General features: G+C 62.6%; 2 protein-coding genes and 1 long non-coding RNA gene across 3 annotated transcripts; 2 read left to right on the top strand and 1 right to left on the bottom strand.

The window, feature by feature from the left end:
- The first annotated feature begins 67 nt into the window (after nucleotides 1-67).
- On the top strand, nucleotides 68-3,627 carry LOC121099256. Its single transcript, XR_005831435.1, has 3 exons — nucleotides 68-428; nucleotides 1,395-2,129; nucleotides 3,522-3,627. It is a non-coding gene; the product is annotated as an uncharacterized LOC121099256 (long non-coding RNA).
- Nucleotides 2,252-6,886, bottom strand: ARID5A (AT-rich interaction domain 5A). Its single transcript, XM_040617959.1, has 7 exons — nucleotides 6,575-6,886; nucleotides 6,071-6,161; nucleotides 4,999-5,179; nucleotides 4,859-4,911; nucleotides 4,670-4,767; nucleotides 4,423-4,570; nucleotides 2,252-4,178 (listed from the first exon to the last, which is right to left on the bottom strand). The coding sequence occupies exons 2-7, from the start codon at nucleotides 6,128-6,130 to the stop codon at nucleotides 2,895-2,897; spliced, it is 1,824 nt and encodes a 607-aa protein (XP_040473893.1). The 5' UTR covers nucleotides 6,131-6,161; nucleotides 6,575-6,886; the 3' UTR covers nucleotides 2,252-2,894.
- A 4,533-nt stretch (nucleotides 6,887-11,419) lies between these two features.
- LOC121099428 (STE20-like serine/threonine-protein kinase) lies at nucleotides 11,420-18,756 on the top strand. The gene is made up of 14 exons (XM_040618336.1): nucleotides 11,420-12,868; nucleotides 12,988-13,036; nucleotides 13,256-13,405; nucleotides 13,501-13,573; nucleotides 13,954-14,148; nucleotides 14,470-14,551; nucleotides 14,637-14,747; nucleotides 14,843-16,654; nucleotides 16,772-16,902; nucleotides 17,459-17,582; nucleotides 17,749-17,928; nucleotides 18,031-18,160; nucleotides 18,274-18,398; nucleotides 18,484-18,756. The coding sequence occupies exons 1-14, from the start codon at nucleotides 12,404-12,406 to the stop codon at nucleotides 18,754-18,756; spliced, it is 3,900 nt and encodes a 1,299-aa protein (XP_040474270.1). The 5' UTR covers nucleotides 11,420-12,403.
- The last annotated feature ends 41 nt before the right edge of the window (nucleotides 18,757-18,797 follow it).

Genomic DNA, 18,797 nt, shown 5'->3' with positions numbered 1-18,797 from the left:
CTTCTTCTTTCTTACTGACTTCATTACCCACGTCCCTTCCAAAGGCCGCTTTGGTTGTGGCCCAGCCCTCAAGTGCTTTTTTTTTTTGTCTTGCTGTGAAGGTGTGGAGGGACAAAGCAGCCTTGTGCAGGCAGGGAAGGATTGGTGCTGGGCAGCAACCAGCACAGCTCCTCCTGCCTGTGCCCCATGCCGGTACGTTCCTCCTCAGGCTGGAAGCTCCAGCTGATTCCTGCTACTATCGGGAATATTTATACTTGCTGAAAAAGGCTCACCTTAAGGCTCAGGGCAGATTAGACTTATTAATATTCCAGTTGTGTTTGTGTCAGCAAGCAGGGGTAGCGCCGGGCAGCGTGAGCTTGAACCAAGGGAAGCACCAGAAGGGGCGACACAAAGGTGCTGAGCCACTGAACGGCTGCCGAGATGACAAGGTGAGGCCAAATTTGGCACCACCAAGGGTGGTTTGCCAGGGCTGGGGACGAGTGTTTCCCCCTGGGACCGCTTTTCACAGGACAGAGCTTACAGCTGTGAACTGGGGGGGTGTCTTTTTGTGGTGATGGGGGCTAATCCTGACGCTCTGCACGTTTCCATCCCGTGCTGCGGCTCTGCTGCGCCCTGAGCCCCTGACTCGCTTCCCTGGAGAGATGCGGGGTGTGATGCAACCTCTGCTGGCTGCGATGTTTTCGGGGAGCACGATGCTCAGCAGACGAAGGCCTGTGGTGCTGGGACGGCCTGTGCTCCCCCCAGGGCAGGCACGTTTCCCAAATCTCCGCTCACTTCCTCATCCTGCCGGCTCGTGAGAAGATCCTGGGTTTGGCTTGGCCGGGACAGCACCCACCAGGGCAGAAGCAGGGTGTTTGTCCCAGGGAGCTCAGGACCAGAGCAGAATAACCGTTCTGCACTTTGATAGTTGCGTTTGCTCATTGTGAGATGCCGGGAATCCCGTCCTGCCCCTCCTGGGCTGTGCCCGCACCGCTCCGGCTGCTGTCTGGCTCTTTGGGGACTGTCCCACTTTGCACCGCTGCGATGCTGAGCTTTGTCAGCACCCCAAACCCTGCCGAGCCCTTGGGCTTCTCTTCCCTTTTCCCTGAGGTTTTGTGCGGGGGGAAAAAAAATCAAAAACAGCAAAATACTACTTGGCTGGCAATCTGGATTCAGCCCAGGCAAAGTTTCCTGCAGGGAAAGCTGTGGGTGCGGGATGACCTTGAATCCCAAGGCTGAGCTAATCCCTGGTGTTGGGGGTTGGGATGCCGATGGGATGCTGCTAACGTGGTACCTTCTCGCCGGGATGAAGGAACTCTAGGCCCCGCGGACGCAAGCGTGTCTGGCAAAAACGAGGGTCTGCTGTTGGCTTGTGGTGGTTTGAAGCCACTCGACTCTTTTATTTTTTTTTCCAGGCTTGAAGCCACAGTTTCTCCACCAGAATATTGATAATAAGGCTGAGCCACCTGTAGCGACGCGGCGTCTCTGGTGCCCTCGCTCCAAGGCGTGGAGGCGGCTCCGTGTGAGAAGACTCGAGCCCCGTGGCCGTGTCCTCATGCACAAACCAGGGCTAACGGTGCACGTTCTGGCAGCGAAGCTCCTCAGGTGCAGCCGTGGGGGTCTGCTGTGCATGTCACACCTTCCCCACATCCAGGCTGGAGCATCCACGGGTGGCTGGGTGACGCTGCTCTTCTCAACGAGTCTGTCGCAGAGCGACTGGCGGTGCCTGGGGTGAATTCTCCTTTTCCAGTTCCTATCCCCAAGCTTTTCCTTTCCACGGATACAGCAGAAGTAATCCTTCAAAGCTGACTTACTGCTCCTGCCCCACCTGAAGCCATAAACCTCTCTGCGGACAAGCAAGTGCCACCATCCCTCTGCCTTTTCTGCTTCCGCGGCTTGTGGCGAGGCGCCCAGGACGGCGGCGAGCGGCCACACGGCCAGCACAAAAAAAGCGATTCCCGTAGCTCCAAGGAAGCCTTTGGGTCATTTGCAACGGCCTGACAGGAGCTCCTGGAGGCAAAGAGCACCTGGAGACATGGCTGGGCTGGTTCGTGCTTGGACACACATCCGCTCCGCAAAACAGCTGCGATTCCCCCAAAACTGATGCGGAAAAGCACCTCCTTCCCCACGGGATGGGGGCAGCCCTGGAGGTAGGTCTCAGCCCATCCCCGCAGCGTCACAGAACGTCTCTGGGGCTCTGCTCTTAGGGTGAGGATCCCCCCCAAACCCTGCCCTGATCCAAGAAATCAAGGACACCCCAAACACCGCCAGGTCGGGAACATCCAGCCAGTTTTATTTGCCACCGGCGCAGCCGCTGCGGCTGCTCGAGGCACGGAGCAGCAGCGAGCGGAGCGGCCAGAGCGCTTTCCAGGCTGACACCCAACGCAGCAGCCGCTTGCTGCAGTCCCAAATCCCTAAAAAAAAAAAACCCCAACCCTCTAGAACCCCGGATGGAGGCAACGTGATTCAAACTCAAGTTTGCATCGCGTGCTGTGAGCCAGCCAGGGCCCCGGGTGCGATGGGATGGGAATAACCACCGCCCGGCTCAGCCTCCTCCCTGCGCCCTGGGGCACGGCATCTCTAGCAAAACAGAAACCTCCACAACCTGTTTGGCTCCCTTTTTTTTTTTTTTTTTTTTCTTTATGTGTGTATGTGTGTATATATATATAATATATATATAACCTCGTGATACTGGTAGTTAAGTCCCCGGCGTAACGATGTCGGATACAAACAGCTCTAAGATCAAAAGTAAAAATGTCACAGTCCAGCTTGGCTCCTCTCGGCCCCGTTCCTGCGGGCTCGGAAGCGGTGACCAGCTCCGGCACGTGCCTCGTTGCCCAGCTCAGCCACTGCGGCATCGCGGCCGGCTCCTTTTTCCGCACGGAACGAGGCCGATCCGGAGAGGGATGGAAGCGCTACAGCTTGGCGTGGCGGTGGAAGGCCGGCACACGCGGTGAGGCGTAGGTGGCTGGGGTGTGCCAAGTGGCCGCCGGGTAGAGCCGGTGCCGCAGCGAGCTCTCGTAGGACGCCGCCGGGTAGTGCCCGGGGCCGGTCGCCAGCGGCCGGCACAGGTCAGAAGGCTGCGTGGAGGTGGCTACCAAAGGGCTGGGAAAAGCGGGAATGATGAAGGGGTTGACGGAGAGGGACGGTGCCGCCGGCACTCCCTGGGTTTTAAGGTGCTCCAGCGGATTCCCAAAACTCGCTGGGAAATGCAGCATCGCTCCCTTGTAAACGTCCGGGGCTTGCGGCAGCGGCGCGGCGTAGCCGGGGCTGGCCACCACCGCCTTGGGTTTGGCCAACCCTTGCTGGCCCCCCGGAGAGCCGGTGCCCGTGTCCCCGCCATCGGCCTCGGTGAGGAAGGGGGAGACGGCGCGTAGCTTGGCGCTGGGGCCGAACGCCGCCTCCTCCTCCCGGCCGTGCTTGGCCCTGGGCGCGGCGGGGGCGAAGGCGGCGCCGGGGGGCACCCAGCAGGCTCGGACGGTGGCGCGGGCACCCGCTCGCCGGCTCTCCCCGCCCCACGGCTGCCCCGCTTTGCTCCGCAGGTCTTGGGGCTGCTCCGGCTCCTCGGCTCGCGATGGGAAGGTGGAAGGCGGCTCCAAAAAATCCTTCAAGCTGGAGAAATACCCCCAGAGGGGGTGGCAGCCGACGGGCTTCAGCACCTCGTTGCGGTAAGCGTGGAAGCAGCCGGTGAAGACGGCGGGGGCCGGGCACCCGTCCTCGGCCCGGGGGCAGTGCTGGCTGTCTCTCCCACCGGGGGACGCGCTGGTGATGGGTCCCACCTCGTTCCCCACGCTGGGAGCTGTATCCTGAGCTCCCGAGGGTTCCGGGCTCCTCTGCTCATTGAGGTGGGGGCCAGTGGCCGGCCGGGGGGGCTTGGGGCCAGCGTCGCTCGCCGGCTGCCGGCCCTCGGGGTGGTGGCGTTTGTGGCAGGGCAAGGACTCTGCCTTGCTCACCTGGGCCAGCAGCTTCTTCTTGGCCAGCGGTGACATGATGGGGTGGTTGCCTTTGGAGTAGAAGCTGGAGAAAAGGCGCTTGTAGGTTTCGGGGTGGGTCCTGCAGGGGCCGGGACACCCCTCCGAGGGGCTCGGGGTGGGGACCACCGGGCTGGAGCACCCCTCAGCTGCCCGGCCCCGCTCTGGGGCATCCCTCGTGTCCTCGGTGCCGGCTGCCACCTCCGGCTTCGCCTTGTCTGGAGGCATCTGCAAGCAAAGGAGATTTAGGGTGTGGATGCCGGGCTCTGCCGTGTCCCCAGGTGGGGGTCCCCGCTCCCCCCAGCCCCCTCCCCATCTTCGGCTGCCCTCGAGCCCTCCGCTCTCCTCTTTTCCCAGCCAGTCCCTCCCTGCTCTTCCCAGGGCACCCAGACGGGTCCCCCTGGCGAGGGACAGAGCCGGGGGCTGGTACGGAACCGCAGGCGCATCGGGGGGCTGTGGGGGGGCCGCGCACCTGCTCCCGGCCCTTCTCCTTCTTGGCCCTCTTGCTCTTCTCGCCCGTCTCGGTGCCCTTGGAGACCTTGTACTGCTTGCGGGGCTTGCTGGGGGGCAGAGGCTTGTCATCCTCCCCCTTGAGATGCCGCACGTACGGGAGGACCAGCCTGCGAGGGGGGGGGAGCGTGGGGGTCAGCAGTGAGAACCGGCGCCGGGAAGGGGAAACTGAGGCACGGAGCGGGACCCCCATCCCGCCCCCCTCTTACCTCTCGTAGTGCCGCCGGGTGCAAGTGGCCGCGCTGGTGCTGCCGGGGCTGCCCCCCAGCTCGTCGTAAACGTTCTTCCAGAGCCGTCGCCCCGTCACCTGCGGTGGGAGGGATGGGTTAGCGTGTCGTGTGTCCCGTCCCCCCCCGGGCACCCAGGGGACATCCCGGTGCTCAGGGGACGTCGCTTACCAGCTCGTAGGCTCCCAGCTTCTCCACGGCTTTGTAGATCTTCCAGAGGTTAACTGGGAAGGAAGAGATGCCAAGGGTGAGGGGGACGCGGGGGTCCGCCGGCAGCCCCCCCCCCTCCCCCGGCCCCGGCGGGGACGTACTCTGCTTGAAGCCGAGGTGGGGGATCCTCTCGATGGGCGTGTGTCGGTCCTTCATGAACTTGTAGAGGCTGACGAGGAAGGCTTCCTCCTCCTCCTTCTCACCTCCCGTTGTTGCTTCTTCCACCGGTTTCTCCCGCTCGGAGCCATCCTCCGGGATCGGAGCCTCCTGCGGGACCCGGGGCGGGGGGAGAGATGGAGAGTTTGGGGAAACTGAGGCAGAGCAGACGCGCACAAACCCCCCCAGCTTTCACCGGCGCTGGGGATGCTTTGCAACCCAAAGGCATTTAACGAGCTCTGGGTTCGTTAGCCGGCAGCCTGGGCCGCCGGCCAAGTTGGTCAAAGCGCTGGAAGCGTGCGAGAACACGAGGAACGGCTTCCAGGAAAACAGACGGGCAGAAATTCATCCTCCGCTCCCTCCCCCCCCCCCCCGCCGCCGCCGCCACCGCCGCCTTTCTCAGCTAAAAATGTTTCTCGTTTGTTTGTTCTACATTTTCCGGAGTTATAAAACTTGTTGCTATTTTTGGGCAAAGCAGCTGCTCGGCTCCCAAGTACTTTTTATTTTTTTTTTATCTTTTTTTTTTTTTTTTTAATTCTCCTTCTTCTTTCTATTCTTTCAACCGCTTCTGACAGACGCGGTATTTTAACGGCTGAACTATTTTGAGGCTTTTTTTTTTTTTTTTCTCCTTTTTTTTTTTTTTGGCTTTTTGAAATAAAAAGGAGGGAGGGAGGAGCTGGCGGGGGGGGGGGGGGGGCAGCGCAGTAAAACCTACCCCCCGGCTCCATGAGGCTAAAAAATTAATTAGAAAAAATTAGAAGCCACAAAAGGGGAGGGGGGGGCTCATTTCTCTCCCCTAAAATGTCCTGGTTTGGGTTTGGTTGTCGTGTGTGTGTCCCCCCCCCGGTGGGAAAGTCACCCTCCTCTTCCTCATTCTCGCTTTCACAGGAGGCAAAAGCAACGTTCATCCTCCGAGCACCTCGTCCCCTGGGGGGGGGGTGTGTTTCAATCTCCCCCCCCCCCAAAAAAAAAAAAAAAAAAAAAAATTAATTAATCCCACCGGGGCGCGGCACTCACCGCCGGTTTGGTGTCAGTGGGCTCTTGGGGGTCTCGTGGCTGCTCTTGGTTGTCCTCCATGGAGGGAGAGTTGGTGATTTGAGGAGGGGTCCTGCGAGTGGGAAAAAAATAAGGGGGGGGATGTGAAACACCCTAAATTTTTAGGTATCCCCCCCCCCCAAATGAAGGGTAAATCGGGATGATCTGGGCCACGGGGTCGCCCGCCAGGCACCGAAATCGGCCGATTTCGGTGCCTGGCGGGCGACCCCGTGGCCTAAAGTCACCCGTGGGTTCCCCCCCCTCCCCCAAAAAAAAAAAAAAAAATTAGGGGTCGGTACCCCTTCCCCCCCCCCCCCATTTTGGGGGCACCCCTGCAAAACCAGCGAAAAACAGCGGGGTGCCAACCTGGGGAAACTGAGGAACAGGCCGGACGGGACCCCTCCCCCTCCCTTCCGTGTGTCCCCCCCCTCCCACGCGTGTGTGTGTCCCCCCCCGGGTCCCCACGCCGCTCCCCGTCCCGCTCACCCGCCGCCACCGCGCCATGTGACCGCCGGGCGGGCCCGTGGGGCGGCACGGCCACGCCCCCGTGTCCCTTATTGGTTCTTCCCGCCACGCCCCCTCCTCTGATTGGCCAGCCCAGCTGCCGTCCCGCCTTTTAAGGAAAAGGATGCTGGGAGCCGTAGTCCGGCCGCGGGGCGTGTGCCCACGCGTGTCATGTGTGTGCAGGCGTGTTCGTGGGGGCGGCATATGTATGTTCGTCTCGCAGACACGGAGATCCACGCGTGGGTTCGTGTATTTGGGAGGGAGGGGGGCGCAGAGGGACACGCGTGCGGGTAAATGCGTGGGGCAGGGTGGCCACGCGTGTTCATACGAGCTGATGACACGTGTGTGCATGTGAGCGTGCCGCATGGGGAGGGGCGGGGGGGTACACGGGTGGGTACGTGCTTTTGCAGCCGGGTGTGCGCACGGCGGGCACACGCGCGCGTGTGTGTAGGTCCACGCGTGTGCAGCGGGGACATGGAAATACACGCGTGTCCGTGCGTGTGCACACCCCCGCGTGTCCCGGCCGTGATTTCACGCCTCGGGGTCGGTTCCCGGCACCGGGAGCGCGGTGACGCCGTTTCCTCCCTTTCTGGTATCGCTGCAGGAAACCGGCGGGGGGGGGGGGGGGGGCGATGAACGGACGACACGGGGGGGGGGGGGGATACGGGGGCTTTTGGGGTGAAAAGCGGCAGATTTGGGGTAAACAATCCCACGTGGCGCGACCATCAAGCCACCCTAGCGTGGGTGCCTTTAACGCGATAGGAATTAATGGGGGGGGGGGGGGGGGGCAGCATCACCCCGGCTGAGTCCGGCCAAACTCATCTCACGCAGGGCGCTTCGCCCTGCCTGCCCCCCCCCGCCCCCCCCCCCCCCCCCCCCCGGCTGTTAATTTGGGGCTGATTAAGCTGAATTTGGGGTGTTTAAGGCCAAAAAGGGGCGGGGAGGGGGGGGGCGGGGGGGTGAGTAATGGGTTGAAGTCATCCCTTCCCGCCGCCGGCGGCGAAAATATCCCCCTGACATCACCCGCCGGCGGGTCCCGGGCCGGGATCAGGCTGGGAAATGGGGGGGGTGGCGGGGGGGCCGCCCATGTGTGACAGTGGCACCGTGTGTGGGGGGGTGGGGTGCGCCCCCCCCCCCCCCCCGGTTTTGCGATCCCCGCTGGGCGTGCGCTGAGTTGGGCCGGTCTCAGCCAGGCGGCGGTGGGATGGGGGGCGGAGGGGTGACACGTGGCTTGGGGGGGGCTGGGACCCCCCACCCCTCCCGGGACCCCCCCTGGGACCCCCCTGGGACCCCCACCCGGGACTCACCGGCTCAGCAGACGGAGCCCGGGCGGCTCATCGGCGCGGCCGGCGGCGGAGCTCTGGGGGCTGCGGGTGTTACGGGGCTGGGGGGGGGGGGGGGGGGGCGGGCGGGGGGATGAGTCATCCCCCACTCAGGGAAGTGGCGTGTGCGTGAGTGTGAGTGTGTCTTTGCGTGTGCGATTGACTCTTTCGTTACCGGAACGGCCGGGCTTTTTGGGGTGCTCACCCAGGGGCAGCCCGGTACCGCGCTGAATGACTGTGCCGGACTTTCCACCCCCAGCTCCCCCCCCCACCCAGCCCCCCCCAGCCCCCCCCCCTCCCCCCCCCGGAGCTGGCGATGCGGCCGCGGTGCCACACGGTCCCCCGGGGCTTGGGGACACGGTGGGGTCCTGGTGGCCGCATGCTCGTGGGGTCGTGGTCCTGGTGCCGTACCCCACCCCACCCCCCCCGGGGTGGCTTTGCTGGGCGGCGTTCTGCGAATGGGGACCGAGCCCCCAGTGTGTCCCCCGTCCCCCTCCCAGTTCGGGGACCGAGCCTCCCGTGTCCCCCACCCTGGGTCGGGGACTGAGCCCCCAGTGTCCCCCCTCAGGGTTGGGGACCGTGTCCCCAGTGCCCCCCTAGGGTCGGGGACCAGTCCCCCGGTGTCCTCGGGATCGAGCCCCGCGTCCCCCCCGGGTCGGACACCCAGCCCCCGGTGTCCCCCACCCTGGGTCGGGGACCGACCCTCCAGTGCCCCCCCAGGTTTGGGGACCGTGTCCCCAGTGTCCCCCCAGGGTCGGGGACAGAGCCCCCCAAGTCCCCCATCGGGGCTGAGCATCGTCCTGTGAACGGGGACCGAGCCTCCAGTGCCCACCACCCCCCCCCCCCCCGGCTTGGGGACCGTGTCCCCAGTGTCCCCCCCGGCGTCGGGGATTGAGCTTCCAGTGCTCCCCCCCCCCGGGGCTGAGGACCGAGCCCCCGGTGTCCCCCCCGGGCTGGGCATCATCCTGCGAGCGGGGACCGAGCCTGCAGCATCACTCGGGTGCTGGGTACCACTTTCCAGGGATGCTGTCCCTTGTCCCCAGCACAGCCATCCCCATCCCATGGCACCGAAGCCACCCGTAAGTGGGGGACGGATCGGGGGCACCCATGGGTGCTCAACCCTATAGCAACCCCCCAAGTATCACCCCTCACCCCCCACCCCCCGACCAACTTGTGAAAGAGCCCCCCAAAAAAAGAAAATTTCCCCAGTGACTCATTTTGGGCCAACAGCCAGAGAAAGCAGAAGTGGGGGGGGAGGAGGTTGGGGGGGGGGGCATCTGTCTCCTGTGTCCCCCCCCCCGCGGGGGGCTAGAAAAGGGGGTGAAGGAATCCAAGGGTGACATTAACCCTTTCGTTCCGGGAAGGTGCCCGCCTTCTACTGAATAATACCATGATTTAATGAAAAAGGATAAAAAAACCCCAACAACAACAAAACTGCGCTTGGGTTTCTGTTCCTGGCTCCGGTTTGTGTTCGAGCAGAACGGGGGGGTCTGGAGCTGGGGGGGGGTCTGGAGCTGGGGGGGGGGGGTGTGTGTCCCCTGCCTCAGTTTCCCCTCGCACGGGGCAGCTGTGCTCGCCCCGCTGGGAACATCTGGAATTTCAGGCTCCGGGGGGTGCTGAGCATCCCTGGGTGGGACCTGGCCCCGGCGGGGGCGGCTGCAATGGCAGCGCGGGGGGGGGGGGGGGGGGGGGGGGAGGGGCGGGGGTCGCTGCTCGGGGGGGATTTTAGGTTTTAATCCCGACCCTGGAAAAAAGGGGGGAATTGCTGAGGTGGAAACGTGTCGCTGGGGTGACGGTGGCCACTGGTGCACTGAAAGGTGTCGGGGCTCGGCGGGTGGCAAAGCCCAGCGCTGGCCTCAGCAGGTAAGGAAGGAAAAGGGGAGGAAAAGGAAAAGAAGGAGGAAAGGCAAGAGAAGTAGGAAAAGGAGGGGGAGAAGAGGGAAAAGGAGGGGGAGAAGAGGGAAAAGGAGGGGGAGAAGAGGGAAAAGGAGGGGGAGAAGAGGGAAAAGGAGGGGGAGAAGAGGGAAAAGGAGGGGGAGAAGAGGGAAAAGGAGGGGGAGAAGAGGGAAAAGGAGGGGGAGAAGAGGGAAAAGGAGGGGGAGAAGAGGGAAAAGGAGGGGGAGAAGAGGGAAAAGGAGGGGGAGAAGAGGGAAAAGGAGGGGGAGAAGAGGGAAAAGGAGGGGGAGAAGAGGGAAAAGGAGGGGGAGAAGAGGGAAAAGGAGGGGGAGAAGAGGGAAAAGGAGGGGGAGAAGAGGGAAAAGGAGGGGGAGAAGAGGGAAAAGGAGGGGGAGAAGAGGGAAAAGGAGGGGGAGAAGAGGGAAAAGGAGGGGGAGAAGAGGGAAAAGGAGGGGGAGAAGAGGGAAAAGGAGGGGGAGAAGAGGGAAAAGGAGGGGGAGAAGAGGGAAAAGGAGGGGGAGAAGAGGGAAAAGGAGGGGGAGAAGAGGGAAAAGGAGGGGGAGAAGAGGGAAAAGGAGGGGGAGAAGAGGGAAAAGGAGGGGGAGAAGAGGGAAAAGGAGGGGGAGAAGAGGGAAAAGGAGGGGGAGAAGAGGGAAAAGGAGGGGGAGAAGAGGGAAAAGGAGGGGGAGAAGAGGGAAAAGGAGGGGGAGAAGAGGGAAAAGGAGGGGGAGAAGAGGGAAAAGGAGGGGGAGAAGAGGGAAAAGGAGGGGGAGAGCCCAGAAATTAAATCCCGACTGCTGGGGACGGCTGGATGCAGCGCCACGACGCATCCTTTGGGACACAGGCTGGGGTCCGGGGGTGGGGGGCGGCCAGCGCCCTGCGCCCCTGGGTTAGCGCTGTCAGGTCTATAGCAGCGCGGCTCGGTTCTGAAGCCTGACGCTGTGAATGATGCACACAGAGCCGTGAACCAGCTCCCTGGCTTTAATTACCCCATGATTAACCGATGTAATCACGAAGAAAACAGCCGCCTCGGAGAGCGCACGTGAGCCGAGCCCCCCCAGCGCCGGGGGGATGCTGCGCCCTCACCGATGCAGGGGGTTATGATTTGGGAAGGGAAATCCACCTGGATTTAGGGGAGCAGCCGGAGCTGGGTGCTTTTGGGTGCTTTTGGGTGCTTTTGGGTGCTTTTGGGTGCTTTTGGGTGCTTTTGGGTGCTTTTGGGTGGGGGGCCTTTGGATGCCCCCCTCATCAAGAGGGGGCTGCCAAACGGGGAGCCAGCCGTGAGTACCAACATCTGCCACCCCAACCCTCTGCCGAAGGGGTGGCAGAGCTGAGCCCCAGCCCCACCGCCGGGGGCTTTCCAGGGAGAGTGAATTAGCGAGGCACTAATGAGGCTTAATGACCTCACCTGGGTCACCCAGCACCCCTGGGACCTATTTAAGCTCAGCCCAGTGGTGGAGCCTGGTGGTGCTGAGCCGGGATGGGGATGGGGATGGGGATGGGGATGGGGATGGGGATGGGGATGGGGATGGGGATGGGGATGGGGATGGGGATGGGGATGGGGATGGGGATGGGGATGGGGATGGGGATGGGGATGGGGATGGGGATGTATACAACACCATATATCTGGGTGCCCAGGGACCCCTATAGCCCCACACCCGCAGGTTCCCCGGGGGTGCAAGGAGTGCAGGCAGCACCTTTGGGTGAGCCTGAGTATCCTGAAAATACCCAAGGATGGGATGCGGCATGTACGGAGCAAAGCACCTCCTTTTCGGCACCCTCTGCCTCACGGCACATCCTGCGCGGTCCGGGGCAGCGCTCAGCCCCTTCCTGCCTGCGGGGGAGGAAGAGCGCGGGCTGTGAAGGTGCGTGTGGAGGAGGTCAAGCCCCACCACCCCGTTTTCTCTGCATGGAGGCAGCCCCATGGCTTTTCTCCGGCGCCTTTTTGGGTTTTCGGAGAAGAAGAAGCTGCCGAGGCAGTACAAGCACGTCAGGCGGGACGTCGATCCTGCCGAGGCCTGGCTGGTGCTGGGTGAGCTGGGCGACGGCGCCTTCGGCAAGGTCTTCAAGGTAGGACAGCACCCCGACATGCCACCGGCGCCCTGAGGGTTTTGCAAATGCATTTTTTTTTGGTTTTGTTTTGGTGCTGCCTCACTGCCGGCGTGCAAGATGCTAAAAAGCCTCAAAATGCCCCAAATCTGTGGCAGAGGATGGCGGGGTCACTGCCTGGTGCTGGCACAGCCTGTTCCCGGCATTCGGCATGGTGAGGGCCACCAGCTCGCGGTGCTGGCCTGTTTGCCGGGGGGTGTTTGCCCCCTTGGTTGGGGCGAGGGGGTGAAGACGGGGATGTTTTGCTCTGAAACCACAACCCCGAGCCTGAGCGTGGCAGGAAACCCAAACGTGCCGCTCGGCAGACCCGTGGCAGCAGCTGCCTTCCGGGGCCGGTGGGACATGGCGGTGATGGTCCCGGTCCTGGCGGGGCTCTCCCTGGCCAAAGCCCATCCTCTCTCCGGCTTTTTCAGGACAGCCAAATGCCTTGGCGTCGCTTGCAGGGTGGTGGGACCTTCCTTGAGGGTTTGAGCCCCCTGTGCCAATGCTCACCGTGGCTGGGCCCACGGGGTTTCTATTGTGTCCGTGGGAGGATGTCGCTTGCCGGAAGGTTTTGGGATGCAGAGGGATGCTCCAGGAGCCATATCAGCCCCACGCATGGGATGGCTGCGCATCCCTCCCCTTCCCGGCTCTGGTGATGGGGGGGTCCCCGTGCCTGTCCCTGGCATCTGGCTCAGTGGTGCCGGACACCTGGGGAGGGATGCGATGGGTCCAAGCTTCCCCCTCACTGAAAACTGAGGGTCTGCTCCTTTTGTGCCCCACAAACGTCTTCCCCCCCCCCCAGGCACAGAACAAGGTGACGGGGGCCTTGGCGGCCGCCAAAGTGATCAACACCCCGAGCGAGGAGGAGCTGGAGGACTATGTGGTGGAGATCGAGATCTTGGCTTGCTGCGACCACCCCAACATCACCAAGCTGCTGGACGCACTCTACTGGAACGGGCAGCTCTGGGTGAGCTGTGGAGGGGGCTGGTCCCCCACCCTGGGCATGAACTGGGATCCCACCAGGCTGGGGGACTCGGCCTGGAGGGGACATGTTTGCAGACCAGGGTGGGAAACCTCTCCCTGCAGATCCTGGTGGAGTTTTGTCCTGGAGGGGCCATGGATGCTGCGATTTTAGGTAAAGAAACATTTTTTTCCATCTGGCACACAGCTGTCGGAGGGTTTGGTGTGGGATTGCCGAATTCCATGGCGTGGGAGGGAGTCCTGGGCTTGTGCAGCATCTCCAGGAGGGAGGATGGGTTGGGGCGCATTTTCATCCGGGTACCCCCCAGGTTCGGGGTGTGGGTGCTGGGCAGGAGGCATCGTTATCGGCGGGGTTCGTTTGTGCTGATGGCAGAGCTGGAGAAAGGGCTGACGGAGGAGCAGATCCGCGCGGCTTGCAAGCAGCTGCTGCTGGCGCTGCAGTACCTGCACGGCTGCAGGATCATCCACAGGGACGTGAAGGCCGGCAACGTCCTGCTCACGCTGGACGGGGACGTCAAACTGGGTGAGCCCTGGCAGGATTTGGGCCCCGTGGGGTGGGGGGAGGCCGGGAGTGGACGCGTTGCCCCAAGGATCTTCTCTAACAGCTTCTTTCTGCAGCTGATTTTGGTGTCTCGGCCAAAAACTCCAGCACCATCCAGCGCCGGGTGTCCTTCATCGGCACCCCGTACTGGTAGGTGTGGGGCAGAAATCCCCAGGGATGCTGGGATTTGGGAGCGCAGGTGGGATGGGGGAGCCCAGATGTCCCGTTCCTCTTTGTGGATGTTCACAACCGGCTCCTTGACACCAGGAGCATCTTGAGGAACCGGATCGTTCCTCCTCCAACCAACGCCAGCTCCGGGGGGGCTCCTCAGCCGTGTATGGAGGGGACACGTGGGTGCTGGTGGGTGCAAGCCCGCCTGGGCTGGCGCTGGAAGAGCCAGGGTCAAATCTCACCTCTTCTGCCCGTAGGGTTGTCTATGGAGGGGGTGGCACCTGGGTTTAGTTTTGGGGGCAGATACCAGCCCCTGGTCCAGAGCAGGCTGGACCTCTTCCCCTCTCTGCCACGCACAGGATGGCCCCAGAGGTGGTGCAGTGTGAGACGTCCAAGGAGAGCCCCTACAGCTACAAGGCTGACATCTGGTCACTGGGCATCACCCTGATTGAGATGGCCGAGATGGAGCCCCCCTACCACGAGCTGAACCCCCTGCGGGTGCTGCTGAAGATCGCCAAGTCCCAGCCACCCACTTTGCGTCACCCCAAGAGGTGGTAAGTCCCTGCGGAGGCATCGCCCCAACATCTGTGACAGTGGGAGAAGTTGGTCCATTGGGCAACTGCGGGGAGAAGCTGTGTCCGGGCAGCTGGGCCGGGCTCTTGAACCATCAGTGATGCTTCCTCCAAGCCCAGCTCCAGAAGTGGCCCCACAGATTTCCCATCCTTCTACCTTTGCCCCCTGAAGGTGACACACCGGGGTGGGGACCTTCTGCCAAGGTGCCCGAGTGTTCCTAACATCACCTTCAGGTCTGTGGGGTCCACGGCGGGGGGTGACGGGGAGCTTCTGTCCCTGTGCTCACAGGGACCGTTCCACAGGTCTGAAGATTTCAAGGACTTCTTGAGGAAATCCTTGGAGAAGAGCCCTGAGGCGCGATGGTCGGCCAGCCAGCTCCTGCAGGTGGGTAGCACCCATTGCCACCTGCCCAGGGTGCTGGGACCCCTCCCTGGTGCTGGCCCCACTCACCTCCCTTGCTCCCACCCAGCATCCTTTTGTGGCGGGCATCTCCGACAAGCGACCGCTGCGGGAGCTGGTGGCCGAAGCCCGGGCTGATGTGCTGGAGGAAGAGGATGAGGAGGAAGGTCTAGTCCCCTTGGTGCGTGAGTAGCAGCTGGCTGGGGTGCAAGATCCCTCCAGCCCTTTCCAGGAGCTCGCTGAGCCTCACCTCTTCCCCCACTCTCCACCCCACAGCCTGTGCAGGAGCATGGAGGATCCTCCTGCTCCCCAACCACGGGGGATCCCCTGGAGCATCAGCCCCTGGCCGCTGTGGGGAGCGTTGGTGAGGAGCCGGGGGTCCCATCCGATGTCCAGGTGGCAGCAGAGCCCAGGACCAAGACAGCGCCTGACTTCTTGAAGCAGATGAGGAGGAGGTCTGAGCGTGTGGGCTCCATGAAGCTCCCTGCGAAGAGGCCGTCAGAATTTCTGAAGCTGATACGGCGCAGGTCATTTTTTGGAGGGATGAAGTCCCAAGAAGCAGCTGAGGAGCAGCACGGGGTGAAGCTGGGTGGGTTGGAGGTTATGGCGCTGGATGCTCCTCAAGGAGCCTCAGCAGAGCTGGGAGGAGAAGTTCACAGATGCCAAGAGGAGACCAGCTCTTTGGAGACCCCCTGTGACATGGCCAAGCCCCCCTCGGGGCCACTTGGAGACCTTGCTGAGCTGCAAGAGCTGAAGGCGGAGCAGGTTGGACCCCAGGCAGAGCCCCAGGAGGACAGCCAGCCTGCCAGCGCATTGCTGGTGGCCAAGAGGCCCATGGCGGGGTGGCTGGTAGCCCAACCAAGCCCTGTTCCGACTCCCAAATGTGGCACAAAAAAGGAGTTGAGCAGAGCCCTCACCTGTACCTCGGTGGCCCTGCTCGTGCCCAGGGACGGAGGCTGGCATGGGGGCTCGGTGGCGGGGCAGCTGGTGGAAGCCCTGAATCTGTGGACCATAGGGACCAAAAGCCAAAGCTTCAAGTTGCCAGCAGAGCATCAGCGCCGGGTTACTCGGTCGTTGCTAGACCTAAAGGTTGAGGTTGGCCCAGCTGGGGCCGAAGGTGGCCTTGGGAAGGGTGGCCTTGGAGCAAGGAGGACACCCCTGGGACCTGAGCGTGCCGGGGAGACCGAGCTGGTGGAGAAAAGGGTAGCACAGGGTGAAGAACTGCTGATGCCCAGGGTGCCAGAGGGGGTAGTGGTGGGGTCAGATGTTCTCCAGGGGTGGCAGGAGCCCCCAGCTGGTCTGGGAGAGAACGGGGAGAGAAACTCAGTGGTGTGTGAGCCCATCACTGACCCCCTGGACCTGGTTGAGCAGGAGGTGGGGAGGAATGAGGAGAAAGCCACAGACAGCGTTGACACTGGGGTGCAAGCTCCTCCCAAGGAAGCCCTGGTGCCAGCAGAAGTGAAATTGGAAGAGAATGTTGGAAAAGGGCGTTTGATGGGGGACCACGAACTGGTGGGAGATGCAGCCAGCCCGGGGGAAGCGATGCTGGCAGGAGAGGAACCGGCGGCAGCCTCTGCAGCACGTGTAGGAGAGAGACCTGCAAGTGAAGAGGCCCAAAGTTCAGTGGAGCATTCATCCTCCGTGGAGATCCTGGGACCTGTTGAAGAAGAAACCGAAGAGAAAGCAGAAAACTGCCTCGGAGACAACCAGCCAGGAGCTGCTCATGGGAATGGCTGGAAAGGACAAGATGGAAATGATGGAGAGCTTGGAGAAGATGGGGTGCAGGTTGCTCCAGCCCTTGAGGGCCCATCAAGGGATGGACCTGGAGAGGAGATCGGTGGCTCTGAGGGTCACGGAGCAGTGCCAGAGCATCTGGAGGCCCTTGGTGGACACCCAAAGGCCACGAAGACCGTGAGCTTTGGTACTGCCCTTGTCCGCACTTCTTCCCAGGCGCGAGCAGCGTGGGAAGCAGGGAACACACCGGGTCCATCCATCACCTCAAAGCAAGGAGAGGAGCCATCCCCTGCGGAAAACCCTGCAGCTGTACAAGGCCCAAGTGCCCTCCCTGCCCTTGGGGCAGCCCAGCAGGTGAGAAGCTCACGGGAAATGTGGCCACGTGAAGCCGCCTCCACCTTGTGTGGGCTCCCACGTTGGGTTTACGTAGGTTTGGGCCACCTGAGCTCAAACCGACACTCCCGGTCACAGGAACCTGCCTCGCTCCGAAGGGTGGTCAAGAAACCCCACAGGTTTGTGGCGGATGGGGAGGAGGTGAGCGTGGCGCCCACCAGAGCTGCCAGCAAGGCTGGGGAGAGGGATGAGATGGTGCGCTCGGCTCGGTGAGTGATGCTGGCAGTGGAGGGGCCACCAGGCATCTTCCACCCATTTCTGGCCAAGGAGGACCAGGGGCAAAGGGAAGAGGGTGCGGGAGGGAGGATGGGTCTGGGGTTCTGCAAAGCACAAGTGCTTGACCTCCAGGCTTGGAAAATGCATCTGCCTCCCTGGCTGGAGTCTGCTCCAGCAGGAGACCATGAGTGAACCCTTCTCTGCATCCTCAGGGCTCAGCCAAAATGTTGCCCAGCCCCGTATCTGGTGTGTCCAGCAGCCAGCTTGGGGAGGGAGAGGGGAAGATCTCCTCCCACAAGCTCTCGCATCACCCAAGGAGAGTAGGAAAGGATGAAGGGGGAGATGGAGGGGTGGTGCCATCAGCTGTGCATGGCCACCACAGACCCGATGGAGGCCCCATCTTCTTGCTGGAGAAAGTCTTCTCCACGATGTTACACCAGGGCTGAGCTCCTCCCTTCCTTGAGCCACCTACAAGTCAGCCGTCCTGGGCGAGAGGCACTTCCAGGGCCACCTTTGGCCCCCTCTCACCGCGATTCTCCAAACCTTCAGGCGCCAGGAGCTCTGCGAACTGCGGGTGCTGCAGAAGGAAGAGCAGAGAGCTAAGAGCCAGCTGGAGCAGAAGTTCCACCAGCAGCGGGAGCAGATGTTTCGTCACATTGAGCAGGAGATGATGGTAACTGGACCGTTGTCCATTGGTGCTACGATATGGGCAGAGAGGGACACCTGCAAGGGGTGCTGGGGTCCCACTGCGGGAGATGCCAGGGTCTGGGGGGGGGGTTTGGTTGCTTTGGTGGCCAGTTCTGGTCCCTGCAGCCCCGTTAACCATATCTGCACGGCAGAGCAAGAAGGAGTTTTATGACCGGGAGGTGGAGAGCTCGGAGCGGCGCTACCGGCAGCTGAAGGAGCGCCAGGAGCTCAAGTACACGGCGAGGCTGCGTGATGAGGCCAAGCGCCTCAAGGCCCTCCAGGAGAAGGACTGCGAGAGGAAGATGCAAGAGCTGAAGGGTGATGGCAGAGAGGTGAGGGTCTGACCAGAGCTGCCCCTCCCAGCCGTGCTGCCAGGAGCCTGGGGACCGTCTCCCCTGGGTGCTGGGACCAAGCCCCTCCACTGCTCACCGCAGGAGCAGCGGTTCCTGCAGCAGCAGCAGGAGGAACTCAACGCAGCCCTGCAGTGCATCGTCCAGGAGCACAAGAAGAAGATGATGTCCATCGACTGGGAGTGCATCAGCAAGATCCATAGCCTCAGGAGAGGTAGGCTGGGCTGGGAGGAGGAGGATGAGGATGGAGGGCTCTTAGGGAGGGGAGCAGGGGGTCTGGCTGGTGGGTTTTGGGGGTGGTGATGGTGCTGTGGTCTTGCCCGGCAGCCCGCGAGTCAGTGGTGTGGAGCATGGAGCAAGGGCACCTGCAAGAGAAGTACCAGCTCTTCAGGCAGCAGGTGAAGGAGCAGCACGCGCTGCAGAGGCAGCAGCTCTGCAGGCGCCACGAGAAGGTGAGGTGGGACCTGCCGGCGATGCTCCCCCCAGCCCGGTGGGCTCCTGACTCCTCTCCTAGCTCACCTCCCGCCCCTCTCCCAGGAGATGGAGAGGATGAACCGCTTCCACCAGCTCTTGCTGGAGGATCTGAGGAGCCAGCAGGCACAGGAGCGGGCTCAGCTGTCGAGAAGCCAGCGCTGTGATGCTAAAATCCGCCTGGCCCTCTTCAAGGACAACCTGAAATTCCAGGAGGCTAACGGGGCCAAGCAGCGAGAGAGGGCCAAGGAGGTAGGAGGACCTGTCCGGGGCCAACGAGGTTCCCCAGCCCGAAGTAGGGGGAAAGTACCCAAAAAATCCACAGGTGATGGCTTTTAGGGAAAGGGAGGGTGACGTGGGCTGTCCCCCACCGCAGTTCA

The sequence above is a fragment of the Falco naumanni genome, chromosome 19 (assembly GCF_017639655.2).
Source record: "Falco naumanni isolate bFalNau1 chromosome 19, bFalNau1.pat, whole genome shotgun sequence".
Lineage (NCBI taxonomy): Eukaryota > Metazoa > Chordata > Aves > Falconiformes > Falconidae > Falco > Falco naumanni.
Note: the sequence above shows the minus strand (reverse complement) of the source record. Positions and strands in the feature narration are given on the sequence as shown.